This window comes from Malurus melanocephalus, unplaced genomic scaffold, assembly GCF_030028575.1.
Source record: "Malurus melanocephalus ecotype Western Australia unplaced genomic scaffold, MMel_1.1 scaffold_141, whole genome shotgun sequence".
In the NCBI taxonomy this organism is placed as follows: Eukaryota; Metazoa; Chordata; class Aves; order Passeriformes; family Maluridae; genus Malurus; species Malurus melanocephalus.
In genome coordinates this window covers 1,341,780-1,361,435 of record NW_026623373.1, presented here as the reverse complement: position 1 = coordinate 1,361,435, position 19,656 = coordinate 1,341,780, and the positions used below count along the sequence as shown (strand labels likewise).

The following is a 19,656-nucleotide window of genomic DNA, read 5'->3' as shown; positions in this document are numbered from 1 at the left end:
ATCACTGAATAACAAGTAATGATTAAATATATAAAAATGTTATGAATACACTGACTTTCACAATCTATTTCTACAGCAAAATATTTCCTGTCGAGGAAAGGTCAGTGAGAAGGTCTTCAACTCCTATAAAACATAACCACAAAGTATTTTCAGAGGAAAATCTGGAAGTTGCAGTAGAGCTTCCATAATGGAAAACTATGGGGGAAAAAAGCCTGCAGAGCAGTATGGGAAATAATCAGGAGTGAGAAACAGGAGCTGGGATTATGCCAAGTTATTTTGTTGTGGTAACATGAGTATGCCCTAAAGCCTACTCTGTAAAGGAAGGGCTTTTATCACAGTCAATGTAAACATGGTGTAGGAGGTAACAGAATTTTGATAAAATTATTTTTATCAAAATTACTTGGATATGGATTTTGATTTTCATGTACAYTTGGGAACTGACAGTGGCCAGGTGCAAGCTTCAGTGGTTCTGCACATCTGTGCCCCCTGCTTTGAGGCATAAATTGTGATATTGAACCCTCAGRTACAATTACTAAACCTACTGCCTGCATTGGGAGCTTTGCTTTAYTGAAAGTGATTTATTTTTACTTAGAACTGCATGATCAGGCAAGCAACAACATGCAACCACCTTAATGGAAAATATTTTAGGAAATATGAATTAGAATGGAGGACTACATGATTAAAAGGACTGACRGCAGAATATATTAAAATAACCACATGTTCAAAAGTCAGCCAAGAATTTTATCATCAGTCGTCACAGTTGCAAAGAYGTTTACTCAAAACTACATCAGTAGTGAAAACCAATAAATATTAAATATATGCATATGAATAAGCATGACTTTGAGAAGACAGACACAGTTGCACACGAGTGCAAAATCACACTGTAGAGAGGGAAATCTCTCAAACACCTTGGTGAGGATCTTTATTCTGCAATGTGTCTGGGCTTCCATCCTAAAACTTATTTAGATGSTGCAGTTCTGATTCAAGCAATCAGTTTGTTTCAAAATTGGGACATCCACAGTGCAGTGTGATACCTCTCCCTTGAAGGCTTTACAATTCATAAACTAGAAAATCTTTAGTTTAAAAGGTACAGCAAATATGTTTATGTTTTAAACTTTTCTCCATCCCAGAATGATACYCTGCCTTACTTATCTCATGTACCATGTCTCAGGCACAGTTTTTAAACACTTGTAATCTGGATTTTTTTTCAAATATTCAAAATATCTGAAGTACTTTGTTTTTTTTACAGGGCTGGCATCCCTGATTTTCTGCACAGCAACATATTTAGTAGTTTTATCTCACTTTTGATAGAAGAACATTTTTATAAAATTTGGTTTACACACCAGGCACTAACTGGAATCCTCAATAGTTTAACAATTCACATGTTGGACTAGAGATGTAATTGTTTTATTGTCATATCTGCTTTCTCTTCCCACTTTTATGATGTCAGCTATTAATAATAGCATTAAAATTCTTAAATTAGGATAGTGTATCAAAAATGTGTATGTGTTCATGTCCCTAAACCTATGTATTTTGCTTGTAAAAAGAATGGCACTGAATTGTGATAATAAACTTTATTCATCCAAAYTCAAGGAAATTATTTTGAAAAGTTACTTAAAAGATCTATCACTGTGTTCTTCGTATTAATTACAAAACCATCTCTTCTACAAACTGCATTTGTAGCAGTTAGATGAAAAATGGATTATAACAAAGGAAACTAAGAATTGCTAATATTTAGTAAAGGTGACTACAAATCTTTGTTGATTAAATTTTGCGAGCTGCTATGTCCACTAATGAGCACACAAGCTGATTTAGTAGAATTAGTCCTTTGTGTTCAGTAGAGTAATACATCCCTCTTTGTGCTGAAGGGACAAAAGGGAAGTGTCATCAGGAGCTGTCTGCCTGCACACACAAACACACTCTATAGAGATTGCYGTGTTATTGGAGGCATGGAGGAATGCCACTAGGAAAACACAGGAAACCCAAGCCAAGATTTGAGAGCGCTRAATTCATTTATCAGACATTTTCATTCAGATTTGAGAGGGATGCTTCAAAAGCCCCTGATTTGCTGCTGCCCCTTAGAAGCGCCTATGGCATTCTTTATGATTATTAGTGAAACAGAAATTAAACAGCCACTGACCCGTACAATGCTCGCTGGAGTCACATGGCTCAGAGACCCAGATACCGCCACTGCATCACACTGTGTGATGAGCAGCACGTACATTCCCACTTCGGATCTGCTTGGGACTGCCARGGCAGATGAATGGAGGAAAAATGGTGAAACTTCCTAAACTGATGCCACACTAAGAATGAATGCTCTTGTTTTCTGTTTTAAACAATATATTACTTGTTTGTAAGCTTCTGTTCAATTTAAAAAAATATAAAAAAACAACGAACTGATGATGTCTCAATAATGTTCACTAGAAATAGATGAATAAAGAGAGAATCCTTCTTAAAAGAAGTCATGGGAAATACGGCATTGCCATTAAGAAGGTGGACATTGAATATCTCAAATACTGAAAAAGCATAGCCTTGGATTTTTTAACATGCAAAAGGCTCATCAACATCCTAATGCCAGACAACAGAAATCTGTTAACAGCATTATGCAAGAAGAGGCTTGTTTCCTGTGCAGATTATTTTGAACTACTGTTTGTAAAAGGAATAAATAAATAAATAAATAAATAAATAAATCAGTGCCATAAAGTTTAATACAAACTCAAGCTGATGGCAAATTGTCAATGGCATTGACCCTTTCCTCTCTTTTCAGCAGCAAACTATACATGCTAGCACCAATTTCCTACTGTTCTGACTTAGGCAGCAATCTACCCTTTTGCAGAATTCTTGAAGCCTAGAAAAAGAAGTCTGTTGTCTGAAGAAGCCCAGAAATTGAACTGTTAATCATTTCTATTATGTTTAACTGGTTTTCTTGGCCAGAAAGAAGAGAGATGCAGTTACTGAAGAATCCAGAGTTAGTAATGTCAAAAAAAAACCACTGGTTCAAGCCCCAGAAACATTTTGAAAATCTTTAGTTTCACTGATTTTACTGGTTTTAATGTTTAACTGGTTAAAAGCAGCCAAAGGTTATTGCTGTTCTACATGTATCACTTCTGCCTAAATATATGCTACCACRTAATGTATGTCATAAGTATTAATTATATCCAGGCTTTCCAAAATATAATTTTTTATATAAGATAGGAAATKTAGGTTATCATTTCCTCACTTCTTAAAGCTGCCTAATAAATGACATCTGAAAGTGTTCTGTTGCAAGTRTAAGAGAAGCACTTGGTCTCTTTTCTTCTTCTCTATCAGAAAAATCACAAGTAAATTTTATTACAAGTAAACCAAGCACACACACTGTGGATCTGGGAAGAATTAGTCTTCAGCTATTAGTTTCTAGCTCTAACAGTAACTCAAAACTTTGCATGGTTACTTTATATAGCAAAATGAATAAAATTCAGGTTTAMTGATAAGCTGATGTGGCTGCAGATCTAGTGCCTGTACAGCTCAACTTTATTTTCTCAAAACCACCCCTTTGCTGGTTTTCACCAGCAGATTAAAGTTTACTGCTACTTCTCTACACACAACTTAGAAACTCTCTTTCAAAGCACCGTTTCTGATTCCAGAGGTGTCCACTTCTGAAAAGCTGAGTTCAGCACTTGCCTCTGCAGAACCAACTACACCTGTCCTAAAGTTTTCCTTGACACCATAAAAAAGAAACAAGTAGGAACCAAAATCAGATGTATGTTGGTTAAGGTCTAAAAAAGCAGTTGAACACCGGTCAGGCATGAGGCACTTTCATTAAAATTTTGTGAAGGCCCTATTTAAAGTCTCTCTGCACGGAAGCTCAATATTGGCATTGTTCACTAGGATTTAGCATTTTTCTCTGTTGGGTTAGATGAAGGAGATGGACATTGGACTTCCCTGCACCAGACAAGCTCCAGTGAAGGCTGTCCTTCTCTGTTACCATCAAACCTTTCAAAATGAAGTGAACCTAAAATATAACAACATCTTTAGGCAGACAAATGAGAGTCTGGCCATTGAATTTTCATTCATAGAGGCTTGTCCAGATAATAACCCTCTGTCTGCAGTCACTTTCTTATGAACAACTTAATTTAAGATGATTTCAGGGGCAGAAAATTAAATCATTCACAGTGAATAGACCTCCTAATAACAAGACACTTTTATCTCACAGGCAGCAGTATTGTCAGTACTTGGACATAATTGGGACCAGAAATTGGTAATTTTGCTGTAAAGCAGCTAACTGAACAATAGAGACTTTTTAAATAGTGTTAATATTGATTCAGATTRTTTACTTGAAAACTTTCCCCAGCTACGTGACATTTTGCTTTGCTTAGTATTAAAGGGAACAAGGTAAGGTAAGTCTTGTTTCCTAACCAGTCACTTTCCCTAGTTATTCATATTCTTTCTTAGCTGAATGGTGGTGGAAGCAAATTTATCTTCTGGGATTTTAGAAAAGKTATCTTAAAAAAATCCTTAATGCAAAACAAAATCATTTTGCAACCTAAATTGTTGGGGAGGATTGCCTGGAAAGCTAGAATTTTTAGTAAAACAATAGAGTACAATAAAAAGCCCATGGGAATGTGAACAAAACATATTAAAAACAATATTAAGTGAYAGAAAGGTCAAAGTTAAGACAAAAAAACATCTGAAAGTAAGATGCTTCAAACTGTTGCTTTGTCAGTTGCACTTTGAAATGCTGACAATTTCCCTCTAAAATGTTTGTCTCTTGAGCTCTTTCTCTTAAAGATGAAGAAAGTATTGGAATTTGGAGTTTCCTTTGAATCCCTTCCTTCAYCATGGTTTCGTTAAAGATATTATGTTTATCTTGTAAGTGATTCATAGGCTATTTAGAAATATTATTGCATCAGACATATGATTCTTTTSTTTTTTGTGCCATGACGTCACTGCAGGAGGTTCAATGTGGCAAGCAGTTAWTGAAAAATGCTTCAGGGCATTCATAGCCTCTCGAAACCTGGGAAACCATGATACAATTAGAACATAGGGTCATTGCTGGTTTATACCCTCGTCTGCAGAGATGATCTTTCACATCCTTTTTTATTGYCATTCAGGCAAATTTCCGAACAGTTCCTTCTGGAGTTTCCTGATCTCCTTACACAGACAGAGGTYGGCCTAACAACAAATTATCATCCATACTACTCCCATGTCCTAGTTTGTAAGTCTTACTTTATCTTCTGATCAGCCATAACCAAAAAAAGATCAGAAATTACCTACTTTTCCTTTTCTGGTTATTTTTCCTTACCAGGTATGTACTATCTTTTAGCTCACTGTTGCATATGAACAAAACAAAGAGGACTTCTTATGTTCTGAAGCAAAGCAAGGAGCGGGGTAGTAGGTTCAGCTGAAGGAAAATCAAAGCATAARACATAACAGCGTGGTTATTGCATTTCATCATTTCTTTAGAGCTCCTTTCACTGGAGAAAGAGATGACTCTTGGATGCTCTAGATGACTTTTGGATGCACAGGACTTCATCCAAGCTCCAYGTCCAAAGCCAGCAGAATTTATGTACTGCTGGAAGCTCTGGTGAAGATCATATGGCAGTGCCCGGACCAGTACCCACTTGGCCTGTATGTCCCAAGGACAATGTTGGGTTTGAGTTTGCATTGGGAATACAAACACTGAACCTTTACTCACTCCCAGAAATTGAAAAAAAAGCAGATTAGGATTCACTCCAGATGGTTCCTTTTTAGTTCCATCTGAAAATTTTGTCTGTGCATAACAAAAAGAGGACTTTGTTGGGAAAGCCACATACTGCAGATTAGGAGCAATTTCTCTGACAATGAAATTGCTGAAAATCTTAGATGAACAGCCATACACTTGTGATGGCTCTGCATCCCAGGCTCGGATTTCTCTGGACTCACTGAGCCTCTGCCACTGATGTATAAGCACCAGGTCTCACACATAGGGAACATATCCAGTTGTGCTGGAAGTTTACGTGCAGCTGTCTGAGGAATAGAAGAAGTGATGGATCCACCCTCCTGGTGCTGCATAATATRTGTACCTCCACTTCCATCCAGTGTGAAAGAGCTCAGAGTGGATGATCAGACACATTTAAGAAGAAGAAAATTAGAGGGGTTGTTGTGTAAGTAACACAATTCATGGAAGGCAGCAAATCTTCAGACTTTATAAAGGAAAAGGTGTTATGGGAAAATACTAACAGTACCACATTCCCTTGAAAAGCACTCTCCAAACATTGATCTCTGAYCCTTCTTTTATTTGCACTAATTGATATACTAGTCTGAGAGAGGAATTTGGGCATTTACTGTCATATTTTTTTTTATTTAATCTACTAGATGGAACCAAAGGAATGCAAAAAATATTTTGTTCAAGGTTAAAATTATTTAATATCAATTATATGAATTTTAGTATTTCATTATCTTCCTCAGTGAATAACATTACAACACTTACAGGAACTAGTAATTTTCTTTTTATACTTTTAACCATGTACATCACAGGATAGACAGTCAGAATGTGACAATAGTCATCATTTACTCGTATATCACAGGATTTTGACATTTGTAAATTGTATAGCAAATAAAAAAAAAAAATAATTTAACAAATAAAGTTCCATTATTGTTTCTTGAAGTTTTAGCCATAAGTTTTGGTTACAATGTCACAGAATTCTTTAGGCTGGAAGACAGTYCTGGAGACTATTCTGAAACCTTGCTTAAAGCAGAACCAATTCTAACATTAGATCAAGCAGCATTAGCTGAGTTTTTGAGATCTCCAGGAGTAGTGTTATGTGGCAATTGGGTGGGATAAAGACAAAAACATATATTTCTGAAGTTACTATTAACAGGATGGATGTAGCATCTGTCCAATGATTTCTGTTCCAAGATATCTGTTCTGCCACACACACTCATTGTTCTGCCACACACACTCATTACACACTCACAAATCAGGTCCCAGCTCCTCCAGGCAGAGACCTGGACCAAGAATGAGGGGGAACAGGCAATCATTGCCCCCTCGGTGTTGGGGTCCTGGCTGTAGCTTGGCCATAACTCTTCCCCATTCAGGTTCTGCCTTTGCCATGTTGGGAAAAAAAACCACTTTCATGGTGTTTCCCTCTACCCACCCGCTAGGGACAACTGTCTTAATTATTTATTGCTTTCTAACTTAGATTGAAAACATAAGCTGTCAATGGCCTTGCTAATCACACAGCCCCAGKCAAATCTCTTTGACTTTCTGCTTAGCTAAGACCAATTACTAATTGTCCCCAGGGAGTYTGTAACCCTGTGGTATCCTGCCACCAAATGTTACAGGAAGTGTGAAGCTAAGCAGCAGTTACATAAGAAGGTTCATCTGTACTTCTTTGTTTTCCAAACCTCACTGTATCAGTGTAGCCGGAGCTGGGCAGCTGCACTCAAGGTCCCATTTGCAGTGACTTTTGTTACATTCTTGAATTGTTTGCTTCTTCTTTTTTCCCCTCCTTATATCCAGACAAAATTTCTCTTGTAATTTGTAGCATTTTTTATCATCTTTTATTGTGCACCTCCAAGAAGAGTCTGGTTTTGGTTTCTCTACAGCTGCTGTAAAGCAAAGAGGTGAAATTTCAATAGAAAGCATTATTAACCCAGACACATCTGCCTGAAACAGTCAATTAGAGTCAGAAACATTAGAATACCACAACCCTCATGTCTTTCAGATGTTATCAAAATTTACTGTTTAATGGGAATGACTCAGGTCGCTAATGCATATTTTCAGTGATGGTGGTAAAATAGGTAATTGGTTAGAGGTGGGAAGRCCTACATATAGAGCCAATATAATTATTCCCATGTGACCTCATCAAGCTCTTTTATCTTCCTACAACATATTTTATCTCATTGTAAAAAAAAAAGGTTGCTAATAGTTACTCACTTTACTTTGGCACTGTGAGAAATAAATAACTAAAGTTCATTTACTAGCTTTGAAAACAAAAGTTGCCATTTAAGGGCTAGGTATAAATTTATAGGCAAAATACCCTAATATTTCCTCATCTCTGTCATTAAGGTCAAGCCTTAAGGTTGACTGCAAGAAATAATAAAATTTTCTTYGGCTTGAGTTAATAAAGCCACATTTATGTGCCAACTTAACCTGGAGAGACAGTTCTGAAGACAAGTCACAGCAAGCCACAGGATTTCCATAAGAAGAAAATGGAAAGAGATTCTTCACTAGAAAAGTTTTACATTCAATCAAAAGTGTTCTAAGCAGCTATCTCTTGAATTAACATRTTTGGTAACTACAACAAATTAAAGCAATAAAGTTACTTATTTTTAATGAACTTATACTGTAATCCATGATTGAGTGTGGACAATGATTAGGACAATAATTACATGGGGGATAGTTAAGGAAAGAAGCTAATTTAAAATCAATTTGAATTAATCTGAAATACAGTCTATTCAAGTTCTGGGAATGGAAAGATAACAATTCAGAGAATTATTTTTATCTCTTCAGGAACATTAACTGAATGAGAATGGTCTCCCTAGTTGCCTAGCAGTGCCAGAATCTGACTATGGAATACAATTGTAATGCTTCCTGTGCACAGAGGATAGCATCAGACTGTTTGACTGCAACTTGTAATCTGAAGCAAGGCATATAGACATTGATTGAATTGTCATTTATTCTCAATTCAAGGCTCTGCAGTGGGATCTGGACAGGCAACGCATTTGCTTAAGTTCTATTGCACTTTAGGGAAATATGAAAATATGAAATATGAAGCAACTGGAAAGAAACCAAAGAAGGCAAAAGGAATGGTAAGAGGTCTAAAAAACATTTATTACAATAAATTATAAATARTTACAATAAAATATAAATAATTAMATCATATTAATAGTAATATTTATCCTGCATATCTCTACCAAATAAGATAAGCAAGCAATAAATTCAAACTTTGAAAACAGAATCCATATTTGATACTAAGACAAAGGTTCTGTGGGCAGTTCCCTTATGAACAGTAAAACACAGCAGCAACCKGCTTATAAAATTTTTAGGAATAAAGCAGAAAAATATATGTCAGAAGTCACAAACCAAAGAAGTCACAAAGAAACCACAGTGAGGGAAGTTTCCAGAAGATCTTTGCAGGTTCCTTTCAGCTCTGCTGTACCATTACAGAAGGGAATTTTGTGAGAATGCAGGTATGTGGTGGTGTATTTTCTGGAGTAAAATGGAAGTACTCTATCAAGTAAGTTTTAATATCTGAAAAAAAAAAAAATTCATAAGGCCATTTTGCTCCAATTTAAGCTACTGAAAAAGCATAAACATAAACCCTACTCTGCCCAAAAAAACCCACTGACTTGATAATCAGGATGCTAAAAGGCAAACAAGTATATTGGCTGATTTGCAGATGACACACAAGGTTGGGTAAACCTGAGCTTAGATTTATCTTTTCTTTAATTCTACACTATTCCTCACAACTAAACTGTACTTATCCCCTTTGAAAGATTAACTTTCCTTAAAAGCTAAAATCTTAAAAAAATAAAAATCAGAACTTCTTTTATAACAACAGCTGAAGATTTTGCATAGAAAAACTTCCTGGTATTTTTGCTGACTGAACACAACATTTTTCTACCTCCTAACAGAAAGGGGGAGAATGCAACATTAASTCCAGAGCAAGAAGAATAAGAACAGAACAAGGACTCCAGAAATCAACTGTTCTTCCTTCTGAGCTAGTCCAGCAGGACTTGCACAGATTCCCTCTACAGAACTATTTTAATTATGTTATTTGTGTGTGTTTGCATAAGGATGTTATTTCATGGTGGGTGTGCTTGATTTCTGTACAATGACTGTGCTGCAATTGTAACAGRAATTCTCTTTTCAGGAAATGATTCAGCTGCTTCTCAAACACACAGCATTCTTATGACAATTAACATTTCTTCTCATCTCATTTTTTGATCTTTATCCTTAGTGGCACTTCTGGCAAGGGTACTAGCAGTACCTTCAATGGTATGAAATGCTGACAACTGAACATAATCTGTGTTTTACTCAATAGTTTCTATTTTGATTTGATGGGTAAAGGAGCTGTAAGCGTAAAACCATATAGAAAAATTTCCAGAAAAAGGCCACTAATGTWAGGTCATTCCATCCGAGTCACCCAGAGGCACATTTTCCAGACACAAGTGGAAATTAGGATGACAGTCTCACCAATGTCATTTGGGAGCCAGTGGCATTATAGACCCTAGGAAACATCCTCCATGCATCAGTTCCAAAGCTATTTAGCATTTATTGCTCTGAATACATACGGATAAACCCAGCTTGTGAAATTAAAAAAAATAATAATAATTTTGGAAATTTTTTTAGAAATTAAAGCAAAAATTACAGTAATTCARAAACTAATTATGGCAATTTCTGGTATTGGATCTTGTTTTATAGTCTTGAATATTCTTAAGTCATTGAGAAGTATCAGTTTGTGAATATTACTTCAAAATTATCTGGGAAATAGTCAAATTAAATTTCTTAAATCCAAACTCTAGTAACAAAATTCATAGGCCAAAGTAATATACTGCTTAGCAAATTATGATGAATTTTTTTATATTTTCTATGAATTTAATTTTGAATTCAAGACAACACCCAGCTGCTGTTCAGCAGCACCTTTTGGTTACACTTGTTTCATAATTCTGTACTCTATATGACTTGTTTGGAATCAGTAGATTTATCTGAAATTGCAATTGCAATAGTTGCAGAGAAGCATAAGCTAAAGCAATTTTTGCTGTGACAAGGTCAACTGATCTTTTTTTTCTAGTAAATTATTTTCTCTGTGCTTGGAATTCTTTCCATATTTAATCATTTGTTCACAAATGTACTGATCATAGTGAAAATACTTGGCATGTACAATACCAGCTTAAACCTTCACTGTATTTTGGTTTTGTTCATCAAAACCAAAGGCAAGGAATCTGTAAGTGGAATTTGGTCAAGATAATACACATAGCACATGGAGATTAGAGAATTAACCAGGAATTTCACAGTGTTATTTTCAAATGAGATCTTCATCTGTCTTTTATGACTGCTTGTATACAACCATCATATTTTTTAGAAAATTTAAAGTATGAAGTTGGGGAATCAGCTGTTATATGAGGCAGAAATATGTTAGTTATAGTAGGGATCATAGTGAGGAACAGATCCTTTATTCCCAAAATATTTTAAGGCTTTCACAAATATTTATTTCAGACTACTGTTGCAACTACATCAGCTAATTTCTTCAGTTAAATAAGAAAATGATGATTTTTAGAAAGAGACAAGTAGCTTTAAGTTTCAGATTTTTTGTCTCTACTTGAAGTCAGACAAACCTCTGATCTGTTTGCTGGCATTCACCCTGTCCACAAGGCTGTGAAAAGTTGCCAGGTTTTCTCATGCACTGGATCTGAACCTGTTTCAGGACAACAGGTCTGGGATTGGAGTCTGAAATGCAAAACTTCTGGACATTTGATTTGATACTTTGCATTTGATATTCCCACCATTAGAGGCACAGAAATCCAAGTTTGTCCTTGTTCATGCTAAATCATATCCTATTACCAAGGTATTGATAAAAAATATTGTACTGTCTATCCCACCTGTCCTATTGATCCCCCTACATATGGATAATCAGACCTTGGCATTAAAGAAGGTTTATTTTTATTTTTTAGTAAAGGGGATAGTGTCAGAATATTTAGTGCACTTACATTAGTATTGCTATATTTTTTTTTCCTGTTGTTGTTGGTTGGTTGTTTTTTTTTAACCAAATATATCTCTTTACCAGAAAAGATAAAATGAAGTCACTGTTCTGAAATAACCTTTCCTACTATTCAGGTGCTCATTTGGATTTGTGGAAAAATGTGATATTAAGAATTTTATCAAACTGAATAGTGCTTGAATAGCTAAATACCTTGAGTACTCGAATTCCTGACTACTATCTTGAATGGCATTTCTTCCAGTGTTTAAGTGCTTATGATGGTGTGCTCTGACTACCCAGAGTGTTGCAGTGCTGGTGTGCGAATTTGTTTAACCAGAAATTTAAAAAGGGGTTTAAAGAACTCTACATCAAAATCTCAAAAATCACAATTACTGTTTAAAGCCAACTCTCCCAATTTTATTAAAGACTGAGGTTAATTTATGAGTGAGGTTCCAGGGTGTCAGAGACATCTATAAACAAAGGAGCTTAAACAGTTAGTGAGGCACCTCTTAAAACGTAGCACAATATAATTTCTATATTTTCTTTCTAAAGAAAGGCTTTATTTCATCAGCCCTGTCAGCAACAGTCCTCAGCTTTGTTTGCTGTATCTGATAGTTATTTATTTTCCAATCCTTTTATACAATTAAACACTATTTGGATTTGAACACTCTGTGTGTGGAGCAAATAAGCTAAATAAGCGTATTGTCATACTTTATTTCTTCCTTCACGCAAATCAATAAATGATTTTTTATTTAATAAATTAATTGTTGCCATTACTAATAGACAATTCACAAATCATCAAAATAGCACAGAATAGCATAGAATTATGTTCAGGTAGTAAATTCTTGGCCTGAAGCCAGAGAACTGTATAATATAACAGGAGAAAATGAAGCCATGAACTAAAATGTATGGATTAAAATGCAAAATAGATATAATTTAATAAGGATTTTAAATCTATCACCTTGACATTTTATTATAAAATAATAAAATCTTTCTTCCAAAAATATAATCCTATAAAAAAGATTAAGTGATCGTTTGATAAGGAATCACCACTCATGCAGGTATCAAAAGAAGGGTCTCTAACAAAAATTTCATGTCTTGAAAATGCTAAACTTTATCATCAATATTTTTAAAATTAATAATCTTTAAAAGCTAGAATGTGATTAAAAAGTTTCTTCATATATTTCTTAATGTGAGTATCATTGTATTTTAAATCAACATACCTTGAAAAGAGATTTTAACATGAAATGGAAAGAAGCAATTGCAAAAATGTACATTAATGTAAAATGGCATTTTTGAGGATTTTAATTAACCGATTATTTCTGTAAGTTATGAGTCAGAATTTGGTTTTCTTTCTTACTGCATGCATTAGACAAACAAACAWCAACAACAACAACCAAAAGTACAAGCTGTTATCTGGACTGCTTTCTGTTTTACTTTTTCCATCAGCTACAAAATATCACATTCATGAATCTGGGGCTAAAAAAGAAGAAGCAAAATTATCAATTCTACATTTTAATAATTCTTAAAACGTATCAGAACTAGCAAAATATGTCTCAAAAATTAAATAAAAATTTCAAACTTAAGAAAAATATCTTCCCAAATTAAATTCCCCATTTACAATATAAATAGATTTAGTTCAGAATATCTTTGCGCATTCCAAGTTGCTGGCACAAGAGTCCAGAACAGGAATAGCCTGTTAACAAAGATACTATTGCTCCACCTAGTGAAAAACCTGTAACACATCAGGCTGAAGTTCGAAGCTTAACAACGTGTTTTTTTGAATCTATCCAATTAATGAAGCCAAATAAAATACATTAATCCTCCATGGTTCTGATTTTGCAATACATTCCAGTTATAAGATTTTATTCATAATATTTTGAGCTAGAAGTCATAAACAGAAAAAGGAACTGCAATGAACATTGGAAGGAATAGGATGTAGGAGATATAATCGATAATCATATTAGTGCTATGTTAACAGCATGCTACATTTTGAAGTCATAGACATCTTCTGGTTGTTTTCTGAAGTAAAGCTGGTGGTCCAAAAGATATATATTAATTGCCAATTATCAGTGCTGTCATGATTTGCATGTGTTTGAAATCAGTGAGATGATGAGGAAACCAAGTAGTGATCCTCAGAGAACTGTAAATGTGGGAAATTAATGGACCATTTGCACTTCATATTGAGTTGTCTGTACTTTTCATCTCAAAGTTTTATCACCCTTATTTGGTTTCCAGGTTGAAAACCTCCATGATCCCTGAAGAAATCTAAAGATGCTGCCTATTGATTGTGAATTTTGTGACAATAACTGACCCATGAAGAAGAGAAAAGGGTGCTCATCTGCATTAAATCTTCTCAAGAAGAGGATGGTAACAAAAAAAAAAAAAAAAAAAAAAAAAAAAAAAAAAAAAAAAAAAAANAAAAAAAAAAAAAAAAAAAAAAAAAAAAAAAAAAAAAAAAAAAAAAAAAAAAAAAAAAAAAAAAAAAAAAAAAAAAAAAAAAAAAAAAAAAAGTACTGACCCTGTGCAGGGAAGAAGTTAAGGCAAACACAAGATCTGAATCATGCCATCCACAGTGGAATTAGCCAGAACATGAGTCTGAGCTGGAGGCTGCTGGGTTCAGGCAAATATCAGTGCCCAAAAGTACAGATTATTCAGACCAAAGTTGGCAGTTTTGTAAGGGAGTGTATAAACTTTGTAAATTTCCAGCTTCACTTCCGAAAGCATTCCAGAGCTGTGTTAGTTTGCTCAGATCTGCTTTTTTCTAGGTTTACCTCTACTGATTCTGATTTTCTCCTGGCTTCTCTCCACAGACTTACCACTCTAAGTCTCTGATAAAGTCCTTTTTATTACACTGGCATGTAATTCCTTGAACAAAGACCAAAAAACCAAAAGGCTTGCTGACCTAAAAAGCTGCTAGATTATCTTTTGAAAGCCAGGGAGGAGAGAAAGGGAGTGCTTTGATATTTCATAACATCAGTGAGCGATGTTTGTGAACCTGATATCAAAATAACACTTCCAACAAGGAACAGTTGTAAAACATGTATTTTATGTAAATTCAATCAAAAGCTAATCAGGTGATAGGAAAGTTAAGGGTGCCTATTTGCTGTGAATTTTCTCATCAAAGACAGAGTAAATTGGCCAGGGTGCAGGTTAAAACTGGGTGTACAGCTGGGTGCAACATTTTTTTTTGGCACAAGAGGGCTTAGCTATCAAGATGATCTTCATGGGAATGCATATTTTTTATGGTTTAAAAATAGCTACAAAGCATGACAGCTGGATTGTGTCTACACAGGTATAGTCTGTCATCCTCAATTTCATATATTTTATGAAAATACAAGGGATTTATATTATTTAATACATTTTGACTTCTAAGCAGTCACAGATATAACTGCATTTGGAATATTTCTTCATGGCTGAGAGCAGTTGAACAAAGCTCTGAAACTGCAATAAATGTMATTGTGTTCTCTGTGGTTGGGCTACACTTCTGCTACCCATGTCAGAATACTTGTAGCTACATGGGGTGCCAGGGTCCATGCAGTATCCAAAATGCTTTGTCCTATTCATTTCACAAGAGTTGTAGGTACTCAACACCTCAGGAAGGCTGAACCTCAGTTGGCATATCGCAGTTAGAATTGTCTTACTATTCTTGTTTCAGGAAATAAGATATTTCAACAGATCACATTTTGAAAAGATTTTTAGGAGTGGGCCACATACATCAGAAATTCACACCAGAATATTGCAGAATTTACAAAGGCTAAGGAGTTTGKATATAAGYGCCTTTCAAGGCTAGCACAAACATATGCAACAAAAAACSCACTAGAAACATTGCATTCCAAAAGTCTCTAAATCTGTACAGATACTAWTAAGCYGTGTTAGAAAATAGTTTCAGTCTGAGTAGTGCACATCTTATAATATTTGCTTAAACAATCTGAAAAAAATGTACTTTTTTGGGGGGGGGGGAAGTACAACATCTGGAAAAAACAGGTTATGCTTTTAAAACCACTTCTGATTTACAAGTTAGGGAGGAGCATTTTCCATTGACAGRACAGGAAGTTAGGTCAAAAAATCTCCCACAGCCAAACAAAAAGAGYCAGTATACACAAAAATGAAGAAACCTGTTTCACCCATACATTGAAGCAGCATTGTATACTGGTAAGAGTGAATCTGTCACTTGTAATTCTAATTATCCTGTAAACAGTTGCATAGGCAAGACTTGAGTGAATTTTGTTTCTGCACAAGCAAAAGCAAAATTTAAGCAGAGATCTGCCAGCCTAAGGCTGATATAAATAGACTTCTAAATGAGATTTTTGAAGCTGAAAAAAATAGCATCTTWGCATGCTTATGAAAAAAAGAGTAACCTTGAATTCATGTGATTTAGTCAACATTCCAATGAGACAACAACATTTAATCACTCATCCGCTGATTCTTTGTCATTTGTTCTCCAGTGTTAACCTCGTGGCTAAGTGCTGTCAACTGTGTTAAAAAAAAAAAAAAAAAAAAAAAAAAAAAAAAAAAAAAAAAAAAAAAAAAAAAAGAGGAACTTCAGAGAAAAATCTGTGAGAATAGCCAAAACTTGGTAACATGGAAGACTTTCGTTTGTCACTTCTGAGTAAATAATCAGTATATGTCGGATTTACTGTTAATTTTAGATTAGTTGAAAGCAAATTCAAAAAAATGATACYTTTTTTCATGTTTCTTTCAAAGTTTCTCGCAGTGGAGGTTGAAAAAAAACTGGAGTAAGGTAGCTTAGAGCAGTGTTACGATGACCTCTTGTGGTTAAATAATATATGTGTCCTGGTTCGAAGTCCCTTGAAGAGTTGCAGTATCAAAGGTTAAATTCTGTGCTTAGATCTGAAGAGTTTTGTGTTGCTAATGCTGCTTAACCTGACATARCTTCTCCTCTCAAGCACAATATCAATATTTGTTTAGCTCATTGCTAAAAGMTTCTTTTGAAAATATCTCAACCTTTGCACTCCACAAAATAACAGGTGAGAGTACCATATTTTCTCACATGGTGATTGTTTAAAGCAAATTCACAGCTCTATATGAATAAATTGATTAATATAAAACCCCATAATATTTAATAAAACCGTTCCCACCTACAAATGTGAAAAAAACATATAGTACTAGCTACTCATTATAAGAAATAACATTTTATTGTTGGATTGTAACAGTAGATATTGAATATATATTTTTTGCATGAAATTTTAGTCCATTCCCTAAGTATAAGTATGTTTAAATTGCTTCTAAATTGCAAATTTCTAACATGTTTAAATTGTTGCTGTCTCTTTTCCTCAACTTTTCTTCCAACAAAAATCAGAGAACTGAGGATTTTCTGATGTTGCCAARTGCAGCCTATCAATCTGGATCAGATTATCTGATACCTTACTYCTCAGCAGATAAAATCACTCAAGATTTTATCCTGATTTTATGATTTCCTAAAATCATTCAGAATTACACTGTCTCCATCAAACAACTTTGCTGAGTGTTTTATTCTTCAAGTAATGGCGCCATCAATATTTGTGGATCCATGGCAGCATTTTCCCACCAGAGGATCACCAGTGGTGGTATTTACACCTGCCAGGCAGTGTTCACATGACCTTTACTAAATTTAGGATCTATTGCAAAGCCACTTCTGCACTGGCTGTGCTGTCTGAAGCCTTGGAACTGATGGGCAGTGTAACCTTGGACTGGCACCAGCTGGGCRTGTGCCACCTTCTGACACGCTGGGATTGCAGCTGGGGGAGGCTGAACTCAGCTCTGTCAGACATTCCTTGTTTATGCAACAACATTTGGAGATCTGCAGGTTAAACTCACAGGCTACTCTCAGGGTACACAGCAATTATTATTGCCTCTCCCCATGGCTTTTCTTYGAAAAGGTGAAAACGGGAGATTGCTGAGAAAAACACCCTGGAACAAACATGACAACTGCACCAAAAAAACAGATTTAAGTTAAAATGTCGTTATCTTCATGTGTTGATAAGGAGGCTCTGATGGTGGTCACGTATCCCAAGAAATCTCCCTGACTTTTGAAACATAATCAACAAAATTCTCTTGAAAATTTCTTGTGTGAGGAGGTTCTGAGCACACTGGCATGCAGATTGGGGAGACAAAACCAAATTGTTTGTGTGGGAGAGGGAGATGTTTTGTTTCTATTGTTTAACAGGCCTGATGTGTCTGATTCTTCTTTAGCTGGGTTAGCTCTGCAGTGCTAAGAACTGACTCACTTAAAACTGTAAACCCAATGCATGAAGAGCAAACTTCAATACTCTTGGCCATGCTGAACGACCAACTAATTACAGTTTGCACATCTCAGCATGGGATTTTGAAGAATTTCTAAATGCTGTCATTATTTCCCCTGCCATGGGTTACAGATGGGGTAATATCCAGCCTGAGACAATTTTAWTTTGACCCTCAAGGTGCAGTAGTATCATTTGCCTGGCTCAGCCTGGCTGCCTGATTGCTCAGGGCCACTTCTTGCCCCTTGGAGGCTCTGGGCCAGCCAGCCAAGAAAACAGCCAGTAGTGACCTTCCAAGAGGAGGGAGGGGGTGGCTGTTCCAGCAGCAAATACACAGGCCTCTGTGCCTCACTGTGTAGCCTGGCTGTCCAGGAGCAGSGTGGTTTAGACTGGAATCATCTGGGGAGTACCAAGGTCTCACCAGCCTCTCCCCTCCCAGGACAGAGGAGAARGTCTCACAGTCACAGCCCTGTCCCAGCAGCTGCCAGCTCCCAGCTCTTGCTGCAGCCACACTTCAGCACAAGGGACAATGGAGAAGCTGTGGTGCCCATCTTCGGCCAATACAATACATCAAACAAGTGCAAAGCTCTGAAAAATGAGTGTGTGTGTTTAGGTGTGGGTGGCAGACTGGGACAAACCATGGGTTWGAGGTGAGTTCTGAATATTGACTTTCAAGGACCATAGAAGTCAAACCCTTCAAAAACCTTTCACCCTGGCTCATGATATAATGTTCACAGTAATTATGGATGGCTCTTGYAATTCACATACACATTTAGGATAGAGATGAGCAACAGAAAATTTCCAGCAAACAAAAATGTTAAAAATATGAAGTAATACAGAGACACTATCAAATCATGCAAGCTCCTTGGATAGGCTGTGTTCTGCCACAGCCCACTATTTATTGCAGAAATATTTTCTCTGTAGGCATTCTCAGATAACTTCCTGTTTATAATACAGTTACAATATGTGAGAGTTTCATTCAAGCTTTGTAATATGCTTTTCTCATTCTTCAAGCAGTGCAGAGCATCCTTGTTGGCAGGGGTTAAATCCTGTRCTTCCCTTTTGGCTTCTCTTTCAACAATAATAGGTTCATTTTCTGGCTTTGACAGGAGGGAGTTGAACTTACAGTCTGGCTGTTGTGTAAGCATCAACTGTGCTGGAGCTACAGTAGGGGCAAGAAACAGGAAGGAACCAGTTGGTAAAACACAATCATAGGCTGGCAGGAATTCYGTGACTATTTGTCACTCCTTCCAAAGAGGAGGAAAACAGTTGGTGGCAGATATTCAGTGCCATCGAGTACCCAGGAGACAGAATAAGTATCTTTTTCTCCATGCCAGGATACTCAGAGTTTTACTTCAATGTGGACCATGGCTACTTGGAGGGTCTGGTCCGAGGGTTCAAGGCTGGGATCTTGACAAGTGCGGACTATGTCAATTTAGCACAGTGTGAGACACTGGAAGGTAAGTCTGGTTTATTTAATTTGGAGGAAATACTGTTGCTTAGGTGTTTGAAGAAGGGAAGGTAAAAGACTCAACTATTGAGAGCTTACCTTAAACCCCAGAGATAACTCTGCTGTCCTTTGAAGAGCTGTTCTCAGATTTCAGTTAACAGCTTTCCATAGATTGTGATTTGTGTACAGGCTGTGATTTGAAAAGCATTACCCATGATGGGACTTTCTGGTTTACTGATAGAGTTTAGRAATCTAGAGTTCTTATAGAGATTGGCAGCCATGCTATAGAACAGTTCAGGTA

At 35.9% G+C, this 19,656-nt stretch overlaps 1 protein-coding gene across 1 annotated transcript in view; it reads left to right on the top strand.

The window, feature by feature from the left end:
- Positions 1-19,108: 19,108 nt before the first annotated feature.
- The window catches only part of ATP6V0D2 (ATPase H+ transporting V0 subunit d2), a 17,950-nt gene continuing 17,402 nt past the window's right edge, over positions 19,109-19,656 (top strand). The window contains exon 1 of the mRNA XM_057371121.1: positions 19,109-19,365. Within this exon, the coding sequence (XP_057227104.1) occupies positions 19,236-19,365 (130 nt within the window). The 5' untranslated portion in view covers positions 19,109-19,235. The remainder of the gene's footprint in view (positions 19,366-19,656) is intronic.